Source organism: Mobula birostris, chromosome 13 (genome assembly GCF_030028105.1).
Source record: "Mobula birostris isolate sMobBir1 chromosome 13, sMobBir1.hap1, whole genome shotgun sequence".
Taxonomy (NCBI): domain Eukaryota; kingdom Metazoa; phylum Chordata; class Chondrichthyes; order Myliobatiformes; family Myliobatidae; genus Mobula; species Mobula birostris.
The window spans coordinates 34,509,798-34,526,231 of NC_092382.1; the positions used below are offsets into that span (position 1 = coordinate 34,509,798).

The 16,434-nt window shown below is 45.9% G+C and overlaps 1 protein-coding gene across 4 annotated transcripts in view; it reads left to right on the forward strand.

Annotated features, from left to right (window-relative positions):
• Positions 1–16,418, forward strand: part of LOC140207521 (uncharacterized) — a 32,855-nt gene extending 16,437 nt beyond the window's left edge. For all 4 annotated transcript variants that reach the window (XM_072276052.1, XM_072276053.1, XM_072276055.1 and 1 more), the window contains 5 exons: positions 3,018–3,114; positions 7,646–8,005; positions 8,560–8,732; positions 15,776–15,947; positions 16,046–16,418. In XM_072276052.1, the coding sequence (XP_072132153.1) occupies positions 3,105–3,114; positions 7,646–8,005; positions 8,560–8,732; positions 15,776–15,947; positions 16,046–16,122 (792 nt within the window). In that variant the 5' untranslated portion in view covers positions 3,018–3,104 and the 3' untranslated portion in view covers positions 16,123–16,418. The remainder of the gene's footprint in view (positions 1–3,017; positions 3,115–7,645; positions 8,006–8,559; positions 8,733–15,775; positions 15,948–16,045) is intronic.
• The last annotated feature ends 16 nt before the right edge of the window (positions 16,419–16,434 follow it).

Here is a 16,434-nt window from a genome sequence, read left to right on the forward strand (position 1 = left end):
GCCTTTATAAGACACCGCAGTTGTTTCCTGCTGTAGTGATTGCACAAATGTGGAATTACCGTGAACTACAGCAGCATGTCATTGATTCCTCTGGCTATTGCAAGCTGCAATGATATACTTGCCCTCCAGTATATCGTCACGCAAGCCTTTGCTAAGGGCAAAGACTCTTGAAGCCAAATGTCCCAGCATCGCATTTCACTCAGTAATTTACATTTACATACGCTATCATCATCAAACACTTTTCTACTAATAAATTGTCAGAACCTACGTACCTGTGACTAAGCAGAATAACTTCCAATGAAGTTATGTTCCCATTTGACCCTGTACCAAATGCATGGGTTATATCTGTAGTTGAGATGAGCAAATGTTCTTGGAGGCTGGTCAGCTGGAGCTGCGGGGGTCGGCTTAAACTCAGTAGTTGTGGGATGGAAACCAGAGTGTTTGGTCAGATGACAGAACAGTTGAAATAAAGGCAGATGCAATGTTCAGAGAGACTGTGGATGGATCGGTTGTGGACAGGGCATAATGTAGTCGGTTGGAAATGTGTTTACTTCAATAAAATAAGTATTAAAAATAAGAGTAACTTAGAGCATGGTTCAGTACATGGATGGCACATGTTATAACCATTTCACAGACCTGACTGTTACAAGGGCAGAATTGAAGTTTGATGTTTCAGGTTTTATTTGGGGGGGGGGAGTGAAATGGGGAGAATTGTCTTTACTAATTAGGGATGGTATCACAGGTACATAAAGAGAGCACATCCATGTGGGTGAAAGTCCAAAACGGGAAGGGGGATATCATTCTGAAATTATTCTATAGGCCTCCCCCAAAGCCACCGGTATAACGAGAGCAGATAACTTGGCAGTTTTGGGAAAGCTGCAGAAGCAACAAGGTTGTTATCATTGTTGACCTCCACTTTCCTGATGTTGATTCCACTTCCTTGTTCCAAAATGTGTCAATGGGGCAGAGTGCGTTGTGTGTCCAGGAAGAATTCTTGGCATAGTTTGTGGATGGGCTAACTGGAGGAGTTGCCATACTGCATCTAGTATAAGGCAATGACGCTGGTGTGGTGACAGATGTCACGATGGGTGACCTTTTTGAGATAGCGACCACAACATCCCAACTTTTATTATGATCGTGGACAAGGATAGTAGCAGACGATATGAGGCAGTATTTAATTAGTGAGTGGATAATTACAATGGTATTCGGAGCAGTTTAGGAGTGTAAATTGGGGGAACATTTTCAAAGGGAAATGCACAATGAAACTGTGAAGGTTGTTTCAGGAACACTTGTATGCGGTTCGGGGTCGATTTGTTCCACACACAGTTAAAGAATGTTTATATAAACGAACCGTGGTTCACAAGTGATGGGAACATTTGAGCAAGAGGGAAAAGGAAGCATTCTTTAGATTTAGGAAGCAGCAATCAATCGAGGCTCTAGAGAATTATAAGGAAGCCTAGAAGGAGCTTAAGAAGTGACTTAGAGGTCAAAGGGAACTTGAGAAGTCGCTGGGAAGTAGGATGAAAGAAAGCCTAAGGCGTTCTACATGTGGGTGAAGAAGAGGAGGGTGAATAGATTGAGGGCAGGATTACACAGGAGCAAAGGTGGAAACGTGCCTGGAGGATGCGGTGATAGGCGAGGTGTTTAATGGATGTTTTGCTTCAGAGTTATCAATGAGATGGAAAGTGATTGCGACGTTAACATAGCAGCATGGCAATATTGAGAAAGAGATGTTGTTCAATCTACCAATATACACCACGTTACTACAGGAAGTGAGGGGGGGGGGAAGGTTACGGGGCACTGACAATGATCATTGAATCCACTATGGCCACAGGCATAGTAACACATGATTGGAGACTGTCAAATTATGTTCTGTAATTCAATAAAGCAAATGGGTTTAATCCTGGGGATTGTAGACCAGTGAGTGTTACATCGGGGGTAGGCCAACCCTTGGAAGGGATACTTGGGGGCAGCATTTGGAGAAGCATAATTTTACTACGGGTTGCCATTTTGGCTTTTGGAGGGTAAGTGGAAAAATGGAAGGAGAGGTGCCGGAGCTATTTTTCCACAATATGGCCGAGTCACACACAGAATATAAACCAACATTTGGTTTGACAGATGTGATCAGGAGTTATGGCATTGTGCATGGAAAGTTGTGTTCAACAATACTTTTTAAAGATTTTTGAAGATGATTGTCCATGAGGGTGGGGGAGTGGATATTGTACATTGAGCTCCAGTAAAGCCTGTGGCAAGATGCCTCATGACGGCTTGGTCTGGAAGATAAGGTCACATGCGGTACAGAGAGGGAACGTTAGATGGATTCAAAAATTGCATTGAAGATATCAAGAAAAGAGTATTAGGTTGGAAGTTTCTCCTCTGAATGGAGGCGGGTAACTAGTGGTGTGCCGCAAATCCACAAGTTGGGACATGTGATATTCGCTATTTGATAGCAGTGATTTGAATGCAAGTGCACAAGGCTTGACCAGTAAGTCCGCGGATGACACAAAGTTAGTAGATGGTATTCAATGTGAAGCTTATCGTAGTTTATAGGGGATCTAAATGGGCAGAGGAGTGATAAATAGATTGCAAAACCAACACGAGCAGCAACGGTTTCATGCAGAGGTTGGTGATGATGTCGAGGGACCTGCCAGAGGAATGAGGCAGGCACAATTGTATAATTCTAGAAGCTAATGGGATGTGAAGATGGAATTAAGAGGCCAGGAGGAAAATGGGTCCAACTTAGGAAATTAAGACCATCTCTGTGGGCACTGTGGTCAGCATTGTCTCGATGGGCTGAAGGGTATGTATCTGTGCTCTGTTGCTCTGTGACTCTATCAGTAGGATGTGCCAAATATTACTGAACAGACATACAGACATGGTGTGAGAGTTGATGTTAATAGTGAATGTTTGGTCCCTAAGCGAACTGCTGCTCTGGTACAGAGGATGGCGATACTGTCACATTTGCAAAGTAGTTCTACTCTCTCTGACTCACTGTCCGCTTGTTGTGTGTAATTCAGGGCATCACCAGCAGGGGGAGCTGTTCTGCACCGCGACAAAAGTGTAAACAAGACGACGACAATCAACAATCGTCAGTCAGAATCAGAATGGCTACAGGTACGTTCACTGGGATATTTTTCACTAAACTTCTTCCCTGTTGGTGCACAATAGCTCAGATGAAGAAACTTACTCAGGCGCTAACAGGGCAGAGAAAATTTTCATCGAGCAGTGTCATTGATCTCACGGGTAAAGCGGCTTTGTGTAATCGATCTATCCAACAGTTCCAGCGCAGGGACCTGCCACTAGTAATGGTCGAATGACTCCACTCACCATGCAAAGCTTCACCTGAGTGAAAGGAGCCGGAGAACCTGAATCAACAGGTTGAGAGTTAAACACAAACAGGAATGTGACAACTGTTTTTTGTTACGTGAAAGTCCAGGTTCACGGTTTGTTGCTCATCAGAGCCTGTTCAGAGGTAAAAGACATCGCCAACTTTCATTTATAAAATTCAGAGGCAGGTTGTAAGAACATTTCCGGGACTTCAGAGATTGTGTGATAATACAGCATTTCAGGTTTTGTCGGGGAAGCTATCAACTTCCTCCTCGCTGCGCAAAGTAGACGAGGGGAATTTTCCGAACTCTGTTTTCTGTAGCCGAGCCGAGAGCATTGCCAGCCTTGGAAATGGCTGAGGATCATGAGACACTTCATTTTAGATAATCCTGGGGTCTCTTCAGTGCATCACTGTCTGGTATGGAGGGGCTACTGCACAGGATCGAAAGAAGCTGCAGAAGGTTGTAAATCTCGTCAGCCCCATCTTGGGTACTAGCCTACCAATTACCCAGGATATCTTCAGGGAGAGGTGCATCAGAAAGGCAGCGTCCATTATTAAGGACCTCCAACATCCAGGGCATGTCCTTTTCTCACTGTTACCATCAGAAAGCAGGTACAGAAGCCTGAAGGCACATACTCAGAGATTCAGGAACTGCTTTTTTCCCTCTGCCATCCGATTCCTAAATGGACGTTGAACCTTTGGACACTACCTTACTTTATTTTTTAATATATAGTCTTTCTGTTTTTGCACGTTTTTTAAAAAAAATCTATTCAGTATACGTAATTTGTTTACTTGTTTGTTTATTATTATTATTATATTTTCCCCTTCTAGATTGTGTATTTCATTGAACTGCTGCTGCTTCCGTAGGAGGTGTCCTGATACTGTGTAGTGCCCCGGCACTAAGCCTTGATCCCAAACGTGGTACTGGCTCTGTATTCCGTGTACGGGTCCCGGCCCTACGTCCTGTTCCCAAGGAGGTGTCCTGGCTCTGTGTTCCGTGTTCCTGTACTCACGTCCAAGGCTCTGTGTTCCCATACTCAAGTCCGAGGCTCCGTGCTGCTGCACTCAAGTTGAAGACCAGGCGCCCTGTTCCAGCCCTGCCCAAGTCTGAGATACGTGTCCTCATCCAGTCCATGTGCCTCGCCCAGACCAGCAGTTCCTCGCCCAGCCCGGTGCTGGAGATTCCTCGTCCCGTACTGGAGTACCTCATCTTGTCCTTGCCAAGATCCTAGTCTCGAGTCCTTGCCAAGGTCCTAGTCCCGGGTCCTTGCCAAGATCCTACTCCCGAGTCCTTGCCAAGATCCTAGTGCCGAGTCCTTGCCAAGATCCTAGTCCCGAGTCCTTACCAAGATCCTAGTCCCGAGTCCTTACCAAGATCCTAGTCCCGAGTCCTTGCCAAGATCCTAGTCCCGAGTCCTGGCCAAGATCCTAGTCCCGAGTCCTGGCCAAGATCCTAGTCCCGATTCCTTGCCAAAATCCTAGTCCCGAGTCCTGGCCAAGATCCTAGTCCCGAGTCCTGGCCAAGATCCTAGTCCCGAGTCCTTGCCAAAATCCTAGTCCCGAGTCCTTGCCAAAATCCTTGTCCCGAGTCCTTGCCAAGATCCTAGTCCCGGGTCCTTGCCACAATCCTAGTCCCGAGTCCTTGCCAAGATCCTAGTCCCGAGTCCTTGTGAAGATCCTAGCCCCAGGTCCTTGCCAAGATCCTAGTCCCGAGTCCTTACCAAGATCCTAGTCCCGAGTCCTTGCCAAGATCCTAGTCCCGGGTCCTTGCCAAGATCCTAGTCCGGAGTCCTTGCTAAGATCCTAGTCCCGAGTCCTTGCCAAGATCCTAGTCCCGAGTCCTTGCCAAGATCCTAGTCCCGAGTCCTTGCCAAAATCCTAGTGCCGAGTCCTTGCCAAAATCCTAGTGCCGAGTCCTTGCCAAGATCCTAGTCCCGAGTCCTTGCCAAGATCCTAGTGCCGAGTCCTTGCCAAGATCCTAGTCCCGAGTCCTTACCAAGATCCTAGTCCCGAGTCCTTGCCAAGATCCTAGTCCCGAGTCCTTACCAAGATCCTAGTCCCGAGTCCTTACCAAGATCCTAGTCCCGAGTCCTTGCCAAGATCCTAGTCCCGAGTCCTGGCCAAGATCCTAGTCCCGAGTCCTGGCCAAGATCCTAGTCCCGATTCCTTGCCAAAATCCTAGTCCCGAGTCCTGGCCAAGATCCTAGTCCCGAGTCCTGGCCAAGATCCTAGTCCCGAGTCCTTGCCAAAATCCTAGTCCCGAGTCCTTGCCAAAATCCTTGTCCCGAGTCCTTGCCAAGATCCTAGTCCCGGGTCCTTGCCACAATCCTAGTCCCGAGTCCTTGCCAAGATCCTAGTCCCGAGTCCTTGTGAAGATCCTAGCCCCAGGTCCTTGCCAAGATCCTAGTCCCGAGTCCTTACCAAGATCCTAGTCCCGAGTCCTTGCCAAGATCCTAGTCCCGGGTCCTTGCCAAGATCCTAGTCCGGAGTCCTTGCTAAGATCCTAGTCCCGAGTCCTTGCCAAGATCCTAGTCCCGAGTCCTTGCCAAGATCCTAGTCCCGAGTCCTTGCCAAAATCCTAGTGCCGAGTCCTTGCCAAGATCCTAGTCCCGAGTCCTTGCCAAATTCCTAGTCCCGAGTCCTTGCCAAGATCCTAGTCCTGAGTCCTAGCCTAGACCCGGGTTCTGGTTCCGAGTCAAGACCCAGGTTCGAGTCCCAACCAAGACCCAGGTTCCGGGTCCTTGTCCAGACTCTGGTTCCGGAGTTCTGAGTTCCTAGTCCAGTCTCCTTGTTCCTAGTTCCACGTCCGGGTCCCGTGTTTCTAGCCCAGGCCCTGAATCCTAGTCTCGTTCAGGGCCTGTGTCCATCTCCAGCGTCCTTTCTTCCCGATTTCCCTTGCTTTCTGGATAATCTTCGTCCTGCTCCTTGTACTTCAGTGGCTGTTTCTTGTTTTTTTGGCCGCTACCATCACCCTCCTGACTTCAGATTCTGTTTTAATACACCAGTCCATGTCTGGTCTGTGGCCAAATGGTGAACGTGAATTCTCAATACTTCCCTCTTCAGATGATCTGCTACCTGAATTTAAATTACCTGTATCTCTGATGCGAAATCCGCTTTAACCAATGACCAACTGTCTCTGTCTCTGGTAGGCATTGTCATTGTGCTCAACTCTGTATTCCAGGTGGAGTAAAACAGAGATTACAGTATGGAAACGGGTCCTTTGGCTCAACTAATTCATGCTGTTCTAAATGTCTCTGAGCTTGCCCGATTTCCCAGCAGCTTTTCCCAAATTTCCCTTGCAGACTTCTTCTATCCTTTTTCCCGCCCACATCTTCACAACTTTGTAATTTTGTTTGTGTTTAAAGCCTCCTCTGGCTGCATGTAATTTATACCCATCAGCCGCCACGTGAAAAAAAAATGTCCTTTCGGTCCTTTTTAAATTTCTGCCCTCGAGTCTCAGACTCCCCTAACCTAGGAAACAGACTATGACCATCTACCTTATCTGCATTCCTGATTATTTTATGTAGGTGTGTAAGGTTACCCTTCAAGCTCACATGATCCAGGACAAATTTTACCCGAACCATGTAACACCAAAAACAAACAGCCCCATCCAGTAACGTACTTGTCAATCTCCTCTACACTCTTCCCAGCTGAATCACATCCATTTTGTAGATTAGCAACTGTAAGTGCACATAAAGCTCTCTAAGGGAGACTTTACGTTTAGCTACTAGAACTGCATGCAAGACTCTCCTTTTGCCAATGACTTGTATAGTTGTTACCTGACGATTATCATCCGGGAGACGGGATGGACCCAGGGAACTAGGCATCAATGGCTTCAAGGTTATGGTCAGTCTGTACCCCAGGGGACTGGACATTTTTCGTCTCAAGTCAATGGTCAGTCTGTGACCCAGGGGACAAGACAGTGTGTGACAAAACAAACGCAGATCGTGTGATCTGGAGGATCGGACCATGAGTAATCCAATGGCTTGTCTGTGAGTGACACAGGTGACTGGACAGTTTATGATCCAGGGAAATTTATGTTTGTGGAAATAATCCCAGTGATAATTCCCGGTATCACCTGAGGCCGTTCCATTAATAACAGCTGGGTATCAGTGTGTTCAGCTAACGCGTAGTCGGGGATTATTATTACTGTGGCTTATCGGGATGGTCCCCTAGCAGGACGTGTGATTCACATTCACCAGCACAGTCCCACTCCAAATCTGGTGAGACAGAGTCTCGGCTCCATTGCGGACACCCATTGTGAATCCTTCTTCGAGTACAAATCACTCTAAACCTGCTATTCATCATTTATTTCAGGTGGGAGGTTAAATCGGGTTCGGACAGTACTCAAGAGGTTCTTACCATTGAAGTTATTGGGGGAAGATGATCGGGACACGGGAAGCAAGGTACCAAAGCAGGGTCGGATTGAGAGCAATGTCCCAATAGAATGTGGTCCGGCCGCAGCGGAAGTGGAGCAAATTCAGCCCAGAGACAGTGACGTCAGGAACACTGATCGGGACCCTGGAACCGGTACAAGTGAGGCGACTGTCTGTCAGCCCAGAGACAGTGACGTCAGGAACACTGATCGGGACCCTGGAACCGGTACAAGTGAGGCGACTGCCTGTCAGCTCGGAGGCACATTGAACACGGAATTGTCAAGTCCCCAACAAGGGGCAGGTGAGTGAAATATAAGCATGATGTGTTCACAAAATGTGACAGGGAGGAGGGAATATGTGAGGCCTTGTTGGAGGGTTGGTCAGAGAAGAGGGGGAATGTGTGGGTGTGTGTCAAGTGGTTTAGTGAGACACGGGTTAACCCACTGCAGGAAATGTAATACCTACTCTGAGGATTTTCTGGATGTATTTTGGAGGAAATGCGGCTGTCCGGGGTATGAATTAAATGACTTGTATTCGCCAAGATGGAGAGAGCATCTCTGGGAAAAGAGCATCATTGACAGCCTCAGCAGGTATCGCCCAGCCTAATTTTAAATAACTGGATTGTGTTGGCTGGAGGTGGGTCAGTTTTCCAGTAAAGTTGCCCTTCTGGTGATGTGATGCCCAAAACATTGTTGGGTAGGTTTTAAGGTCAGTGTTGGAAATTGGTACAAAATCCGTGTTTGTTGCTGAAGACGGCTGAATATTGAGTTTCAAGACATTATTGATTTGCTGAGTGCTGTGAGAGCCGTGGAGATAAGGAATATTTGAGTTCATGTCTACGTTCTCATTTTATAGTCACAGAGCCAGAGTTTGCAATCTCTGACCTCCTGGCGCAGGGGGGTGAATATCAACTGTACCAACTGACAAAGTTCTACAGGGACAGACTGGAACAAGCGATTGAAGAAAAGGTTGAAAGGCTCGGTTGGATGTTGACAAAGGAGGGACATTTCCGTCGAGAAGAAAATGAGGTGAGTGTATTTCTTGTATTGTCACCGAACTGCTGGTATCTGAGAGAAAAGTGATCAATATTAATCTCCTGCACATTCTAGGAATTCTACGTGACAACAGAGACTTTGATCTCTGACTGTCTCCAGCAGATCTGGTTTCAGCTGTTAAGGCGGGGAGCACTGGGAAGTGCAGAATCAGCGTCACCTTTTCCTCTCACACCTGCTGTATTTATCAGTGTGTTAGAAGTGCAGTAGTTCATATCTGGACTGTTGAAAAGGCATTCAGTCCAAACTTAATTTTGCATCTTATCAGGGCCGTCGGTCAAGTTCACCTCAGATCATTAATTCAGTGTGAATATTAAACTGTCAGATTGTAAATTGGGCCAACTGGCTTCGCTGCGGTACTTGAGGGAGGGAAAACTGCTAACCACAGCTGGTCTGGTCTCCAGCTGAGATCCCGAAAAATGACTGGCTGAGGTCATAGTCATAAAAAGTTAGAGCACATAAACAGGCCCTTTGGCCCATCTATTCCTTGCCGAACTACTGAAACTGCCTATTCCCATTGACCTGCACCGGGCCATGACGCTTTATCATTCATCTATCTATCCAGTCTTCTCTGAACTGCTTGTACAACTTGCGCTGTAAATTCGTTCCACACTCTCGCCACCCCCTGAGTGAAGAAGTTTCCCCTCATGTGCCCCTTGAACTTTTCACCTTTCATCTTTTACTGATGACCTCTTGTTGTAGTGAGGCATAACGTCCTAACCTGTTCAATCTTTTCTTATAACTCCGGTCCTTCATTCCCGGCAAAATCGCTGTAAATTTTCTCGGTACTCTTTCAAACTTCTTTACATCTATCATATAAGTAGGTGATCAGAACTGCACACAATACTCACAATTAGGCCTCAGAAATGTCCTATGCACGTTCAACATCATATCTCACCTTCTGTAGTCGAGATTTTCATTAATGAAGGCTAGTGTGCCAAATACTTTCTTTCCGATTATCTACCTTTGCTGCCATTTTTAAAGAATTATGGACCTGTATTCCCAGATCGTTTTTTTTTCTACTACACTCCTCTGTGTCCTACTAGTTACTGTATAAGATCGACCCTTCCAAATTGCAACACGTCACACTTGTCTGCATTAAATTGCATCGGTCATTTTCAGCCCATTTCTCAGCTGGTTTAGACACCACTGCAAGCTTTGGTAGTCTTCCTCACTCTCCACTACACTAACCCACTCTGGGTGTCATCCGCAAATTTGCTGATCCAATTAACCACACTTTCATTCAAATCATTGATAACGATGACAAACAACAACATAACCAGCACCGATCCCTGTGGCACCGCACGAGTTACAAATTCCCAGTCAGGGATTCAACAGTCTATATCCACTCTGTCTTCTTCCAAAAAGCCAATGTCAAATCCAATTTACCATTTTAAGTTGAATGCTGAACAACTGAACTTTATTGACCACCCTCCTTGGCGGTACCTTGCCAAATGTTGTGCTAAAGTCCATAGAGACAACACCTACTCCTTCGATTCATCAACTTTACCTTCCTGTAAAAACTTTAAGATTGGTTAGATATGAACTATCACGCACAAAGCTGATACCTTATGACCCCAAAAATCAATAGGTGTCCTGAAAGAGCATACATATATATATATCAGACGAACGTTTTGGTAAGCTATTTTACACTATTAGCTAGTCTACCTTCATATTTCATGTTTTCTCTACTTAGGGATTTTTAGTTGCTTTATGCTGGTTAGTAAAAGCTTCCCAGGCCTCCAGCTTTCCACGATATTTTGCTATATTCTATGCCCTTTCCTTTGCTGTTGTGCTGGCATTGACTTCCTCATCAGCCACGGTTGATCATCTTCCCTTTGGTATAAATTTCCATCTTTGGGATTATCTACCTCTACCTGCACCTTCCGAATCTCTCCCAGAATCTTCATCCATTTCTGCTTTGCTGTTGCCTCTGCTAGTGTCCTCTTCCAATTTATTTTTGCCCAGCTCCTCTCTCATGCCTCTGTAGTTCCTTTATTCCACAATAATACGGATACAGCTACCTTTCACCTTCTCCCTCTCAGACTGCAGAGTGGGTTCTGCTGTTTTCTGATCACTGCCTCGTAAGGGTTTATTTACCTTAAGCTCCCCAATCAAATCTGGTGCAATACACAACAACGAATCCAGATACGCCTTTCCTATAGTGGGCTGAAACATAAGCTTCTGTCAAAAGCCATCTCTTAGGTACTCTATAAATTCCCTCACTTGGGATTCAGCACTGACCTGATTTTGCAAAGCTTCCTATATATTGAAATTTCCCATGACTATTTTAATATTGACCACTTTACATGCCTCTTCTCTCTCCCACTGGAATTTGTAGCCCACATCCTGGTGACTGTTCCATCAGGGTCATTTTTCCTATGCAGTTTCTTAACATCTGCATCGTTCAATCAGATGTCACCTCTTTATAAGGACTTTTTATTTTTCTATGACAACAGAGTCAACCCAACCCTTTCACCCACCTGCCTATCCTTTCGATTAAATATTTATCCTTGGATGTAAGCACCCAAATATGATCTTCTTTCAGCCACGATTCAGTGATGACCACCATCATTTTTTTTTCGCTCTCTCGCTCTCCCCTCTCTTCCTTTCTTGTTGTCACATCTTTTTGATGTAATGTTGCTCATTAGAAATATAGAAAACCTACAGCTCGATGCAGGCCCTCCGGCCGACAGGTTGTGCCGAACATGTCCCTACCTTAGAAGTTACTAGCCTTACCCATAGCCCTCTATATTTCCAAGCTCCATGTACCTATCCAAAAGTCTCTTAAAAGACCCTATCGTATCCGCCTTTACCACCGTTGCCGGCAGCCCATTCCACGCTCACTCATCCCTCTGAGTAAAAACCTTACCCCTGATATCTCATCTGTACCTCTCCCCAGCACCTTAAACCTGTGTCCTCCTGTGGTAACCATTTCTCCCCTGGGAAAAGCCTCTGACTATCCACACGATCAATGCCTCTCATCGTCTTATACACCTGTATCAGGTCACCTCTCATCCTCAGTCGCTCCAAGGAGAAAAGGCCGCGTTCCATCAATCTATTCTCATAAGGCATGCTCGCCAATTCAGGCTACATCCTTGCAAATTTCCTCTGCACCCTTTCTATAACTTCCACATCGTTCCTGTAGTGAGGCGACCAGAACTGAGCACAGTGCTGCAAGTGGGGTCTGACCAGGGTCGTATATAGCTGCAACATTACCTCTCGGTTCCTAAAATCAATTCCAGGATTAATGAAGGCCTATAGACCGAATATCTTCTTAACCACAGCGTCAACCTGCGCAGCTGTCTTTGAGCGTCCAGTGGATTCGGACCCCCAGATCCCTCTGATCCTGCACACTGCCAAAAGTCTTACCATTAATACTATATTCTGCCATCATATTTGACCTATCAAAATTAAACACTTCACACTTACCTGGGTTGAACTCCAACTGCCACTACTCAGCCCAGTTTTGCATCCTATCAATGTCTGGCTGTAACCCCTGACAGCCCTCCACAGTATCCACAGCTCCAATCTTTCTGTCATCAGCAAACTTAATAACCCATCCCTCCACTTCCTCATCCAGGTCATTTATAAAAATCATGAAGAGTAAGGGTCCCAGAAGAGATCCCTGAGGCACTCCACTGGTCGCAGACCACCATGAAGAATATGCCCCATCTACAACCACTCTTTGCCTTCTCTGGGCAAGCCAGTTCTGGATCCACAAAGCAATGTCCTCTTGGATCCCATGCCTCCTTCCTTGCTCATTAAGCCTTGCATGGGGTACCTTATAAATGCCTTGCTGAAAGCCATACACACTACATCTACTGCTCTTCCTTCAACAATGTGTTTAGACACATCCTTCATAAATTCAATCAGGCTCGTAAGGCACGACCTGCCCTTGACAAAGCCTTGCTGACAATTCCTAAACATATTGTACCTCTTCAAATGTTCATAAATCCTCCCTCTCGGGATCTTCGCCATCAACATACCAACCATTGAAGTAAGACTCACTGGTCTGTAATTTCCTGGGCTACCTCTTCTCCCTTTCTTGAATAAAGGAACAACATCCGCAACCCTCCAATCCGCCGGAAACTCTCCCGTCCCCATTGCGGATTCAAATATCATCGCCAGAGGCTCATAAATCTCCTCCCTCTCCTCCCACAGTAGCCTACGGTACATCTCATCCGGTTCCAGCGACTTATCCAACTTGATGCTTTCCAAAAGCGCCAGAACATCCTCTTTCTTAATATCTACTTGCTCAAGCTTTTTAGTCTGCTGCAAGTCATCACGACAATCACCAAGATCCTTTTCCATCGTGAATACTGAAGTAAAGTATTCATTAAATACATCTGCTATTTCCTCCGGTTCCATACATACCTTCCTACTGTTACACTTGGTAGGTCCTATTCTTTCACGTCTTATCCTCTTGTTCTTCACATACTTGTAGAATACCTTGGGGGTTTCCTTAATCCTACCCGCCAAAGCCTTCTCGTAGCCCCTTCTGGATCTCCTAATTTCCCTTATAAGCTCCTTCCAGGTAGCCTTATAATCTTCTAGATCCCTAGCATTACTTAACTCTCTGGACCTTTTGTAAACTTTTCTTTTCTTTTTGACCAGATTTATTACAGCCTTTGTACCCTTCCATAAGTTCCCTGTCTCATTAGAACGTAACTATGCAGAACTCCACACAAATATCCCCTGAATATTTGACACATTCTTCCATACCTTTCCTTGAGAACATCTGTTCCGAATTTAAGCTACCAATTTCTTGCCTGATAGCCTCATAATTCACCTAAATCCGATTAAACGCTTTTCTAACCTATCTGTTTCTATCTCTTGTCAATGCTATTTTAAAGGAAATAAAATTATGATCACTATCTCCAAAATTCTCTCCCACTGTGAGATCTGACACCTGACCAGGTTTATTTCCCAATACCAAATTAAGTACAGCCTCTCCTCTTGTAGAGTTATCTACATATTGTGACGAGAACCTTTCCTGAATACACCTAACAAACACCACCCCATCTAAATCCCTTGTTCCAGGGAGATGCCAATCGATATTTGGGAAATTAAAATCTCCCATCACGACAACTCTGTTATTATTGCAAGTTTCCAGGATCTGTTTCCCTATCAGCTCCTCGATATCCCTGTTACTATTGGGCGGCCTATAAAAAATACCCAGTAGAGTTATTGACCCCTTCCTGGTCCTAACCTCCACCCGCTGAGACTCCGTAGACAATCCCTCCATGACGTCCACCTTTTCTGAAGCCGTGACACTATCTCTGATCAACAGTGCCACGCCCCACCTCTTTTGCCTCCTTCCCTGTCCTTTCTGAAACATCTAAAACCCGGCACTTGAAGCAACCATTCCTGTCTCTGAGCTATCCAAGTCTCTGTAATGGACACCACATCATATCCCCAAGTACTGATCCACGCTCTACGCTCATCCGCTTTGTTCATAATACTCCTTGCGTTAAAATAGACACATCTCAAACCGTCCATCTGAGCGCGTCTCTTCTCTATCACCTGCCTATCCTACTTCACACACTGTCTTCAAGCTTTCTCTATTTGTCAGCTAACCGTTTATTCCCCAGTCTCTTCAGTTCTGTTCCCATCCCCCAACAATTCTAGTTTCAACTCTCCTCAGTAACCTTAACAACCTCTCCGCAAGGATATTAGTCCCCCTGTGATTCAAGTGCAACCCGTTCTTTTTGTGCAGGTCACACCTGCCCCAAAAGATGTCCCAATGATCCAGAAATCTGAATCCTTACCATCTGCTCCAATCTCTCAGCCACGCATTTATCCTCTACCTCATTCTCTTCTTGTATTCACTGTCACGTGGCACAGGCAGTAATCCCCTGATCACTACGGTTGAGGTCCTCCTTCTCAACTTCCTTCCTAAACTCCTTATAATCTGTTTTCAGGACCTCTTCCCTTTTCCTACCTATGCCATTGGTACCAATATGTACCACGGCTTCTGGCTGTTCGCCCTCCCACTGCAGGATATCTTGGACGCGATCTGAAACATCCAGGACACTGGCACCTAGGGGGCAGACTACCATCCCAGTTTGTTTCCTGAGTCCAGAGAATCGCCTGTCTGACCCCCAAACTATAGAGTTCCCTATTACTACTGCGTTCCTTTTCCTTTCCCTACCCTGCTGAGCCACTGGGCCAGACTCTGTGCCAGAGGCACGGCCACTGTTGCTTCTCCCAGGTAGGCTGTTCTCAAACAGGAGAACTTATTATCAGGGGGTACAGCCACAGGGGTACTATCTGGTACCTGACTCTTTCCCTTCCTACGCCTGACTGTGCCCCACTTCCCTGTCCCCCGTGTGAACACCTGCCTATAACTCCGTTCTATCACCTCCTCGCTTTCCCTGACCAGACGAAGATCATCGAGCTGTATCTCCAGTTCCCTAACCCGGTCCCTTAGGAGCTGCAGCTCGACACACCGGGTGCAGATATGGCCGTCCGGGAGGCTGGGAGACACCAGAACCTCCCACATATGTCCCCTTCCCGCAATTAACACGAGTAGACCTACCTCTGTTCGTTACCTCCTCAGCCCGTTTGAGCCAAAGCACTATCACTCTGCCACCTCTCACTCCGCTTTCCGCTGGATATGGCGGTCTTCTTTTTAATTTTTTTTTCACTCTACGTGCTGACGTCAGGCGCCTGCGCAGTCTTGCCACTCTTTTACTCCGAGTAGTAAAACTGCCTCGCTCCGGAAATCCTTAGCCTTTCACCCTTAGCCTTCTTGCTCCCAATTGATGGAGAAGTAAATTAATCACGTTGAATATACTGTAGGGTATCACTAAATCCTTATTCTTTCACAATTTTGATGAAGAATTTCCTTCAGTTACTGTTTCTCTGTCAATGGCTGAACCCTGGGAGGATGAGGCAGCGGCCCAGTAAGTGCATCTGTTCAGAAGCTACTGGGGCCATGAACAGATATTTTCCTGCACATTCTCCATGTCTGTCTGTCTGCTCTACAATAAATTCACTGTTTTTTTCTTTTATAGAAAGTCACTGAACTGACAGAGAAGGGACACCGCACAGAGAGTTCCAGACTATTCCTCAGTCTGGTGATGGGCAAAGGCTCCCAGGCCCGGCAGGCGATGTGGGAATCCTTTGTGACCTGGAGGACTGAGTTACCAAAGTTGGACAGAATACTGAGGGAAATACAGGAACTCGGTACGTAAAAAACACGCACTGAACACAAAGGCACATTGAAATAAATTGTTCTAATTATTTTAGCTCTATTTTCATGGACTTTTGTTTTATTTAAACAGGTCCTGATAGAGAGAAGTACATGAACATTGCCCAAGGGTTATCTGAGTTACCCACTCAATTGATAGGTGAGTGCTGAATGCACAGTCCAAACTACATCTCAAATGTCAGGCTGTGACTTGACAGAATCTCGGAATTAAAATTCACCATTAATCTTTCGGTGATCTCTGCAATCCCAGTAACAATTCAGAGAATCTCTCGTTTGCAGCCTGAATATTCTAAAATGTATTTTTTCTATTAATCCAGCTGTTGGTTCTGCAGAAGCCTTCACTCCAGATCCAAATGCTCTGGGAATGCCCACACAACCCAAGGAGTCTCCTGATACTCTGTATCGTGCAGTGCAGGCGACTTCTCTATTTTCAGACCTTTCAGATACCGAAGCATCTTCTCC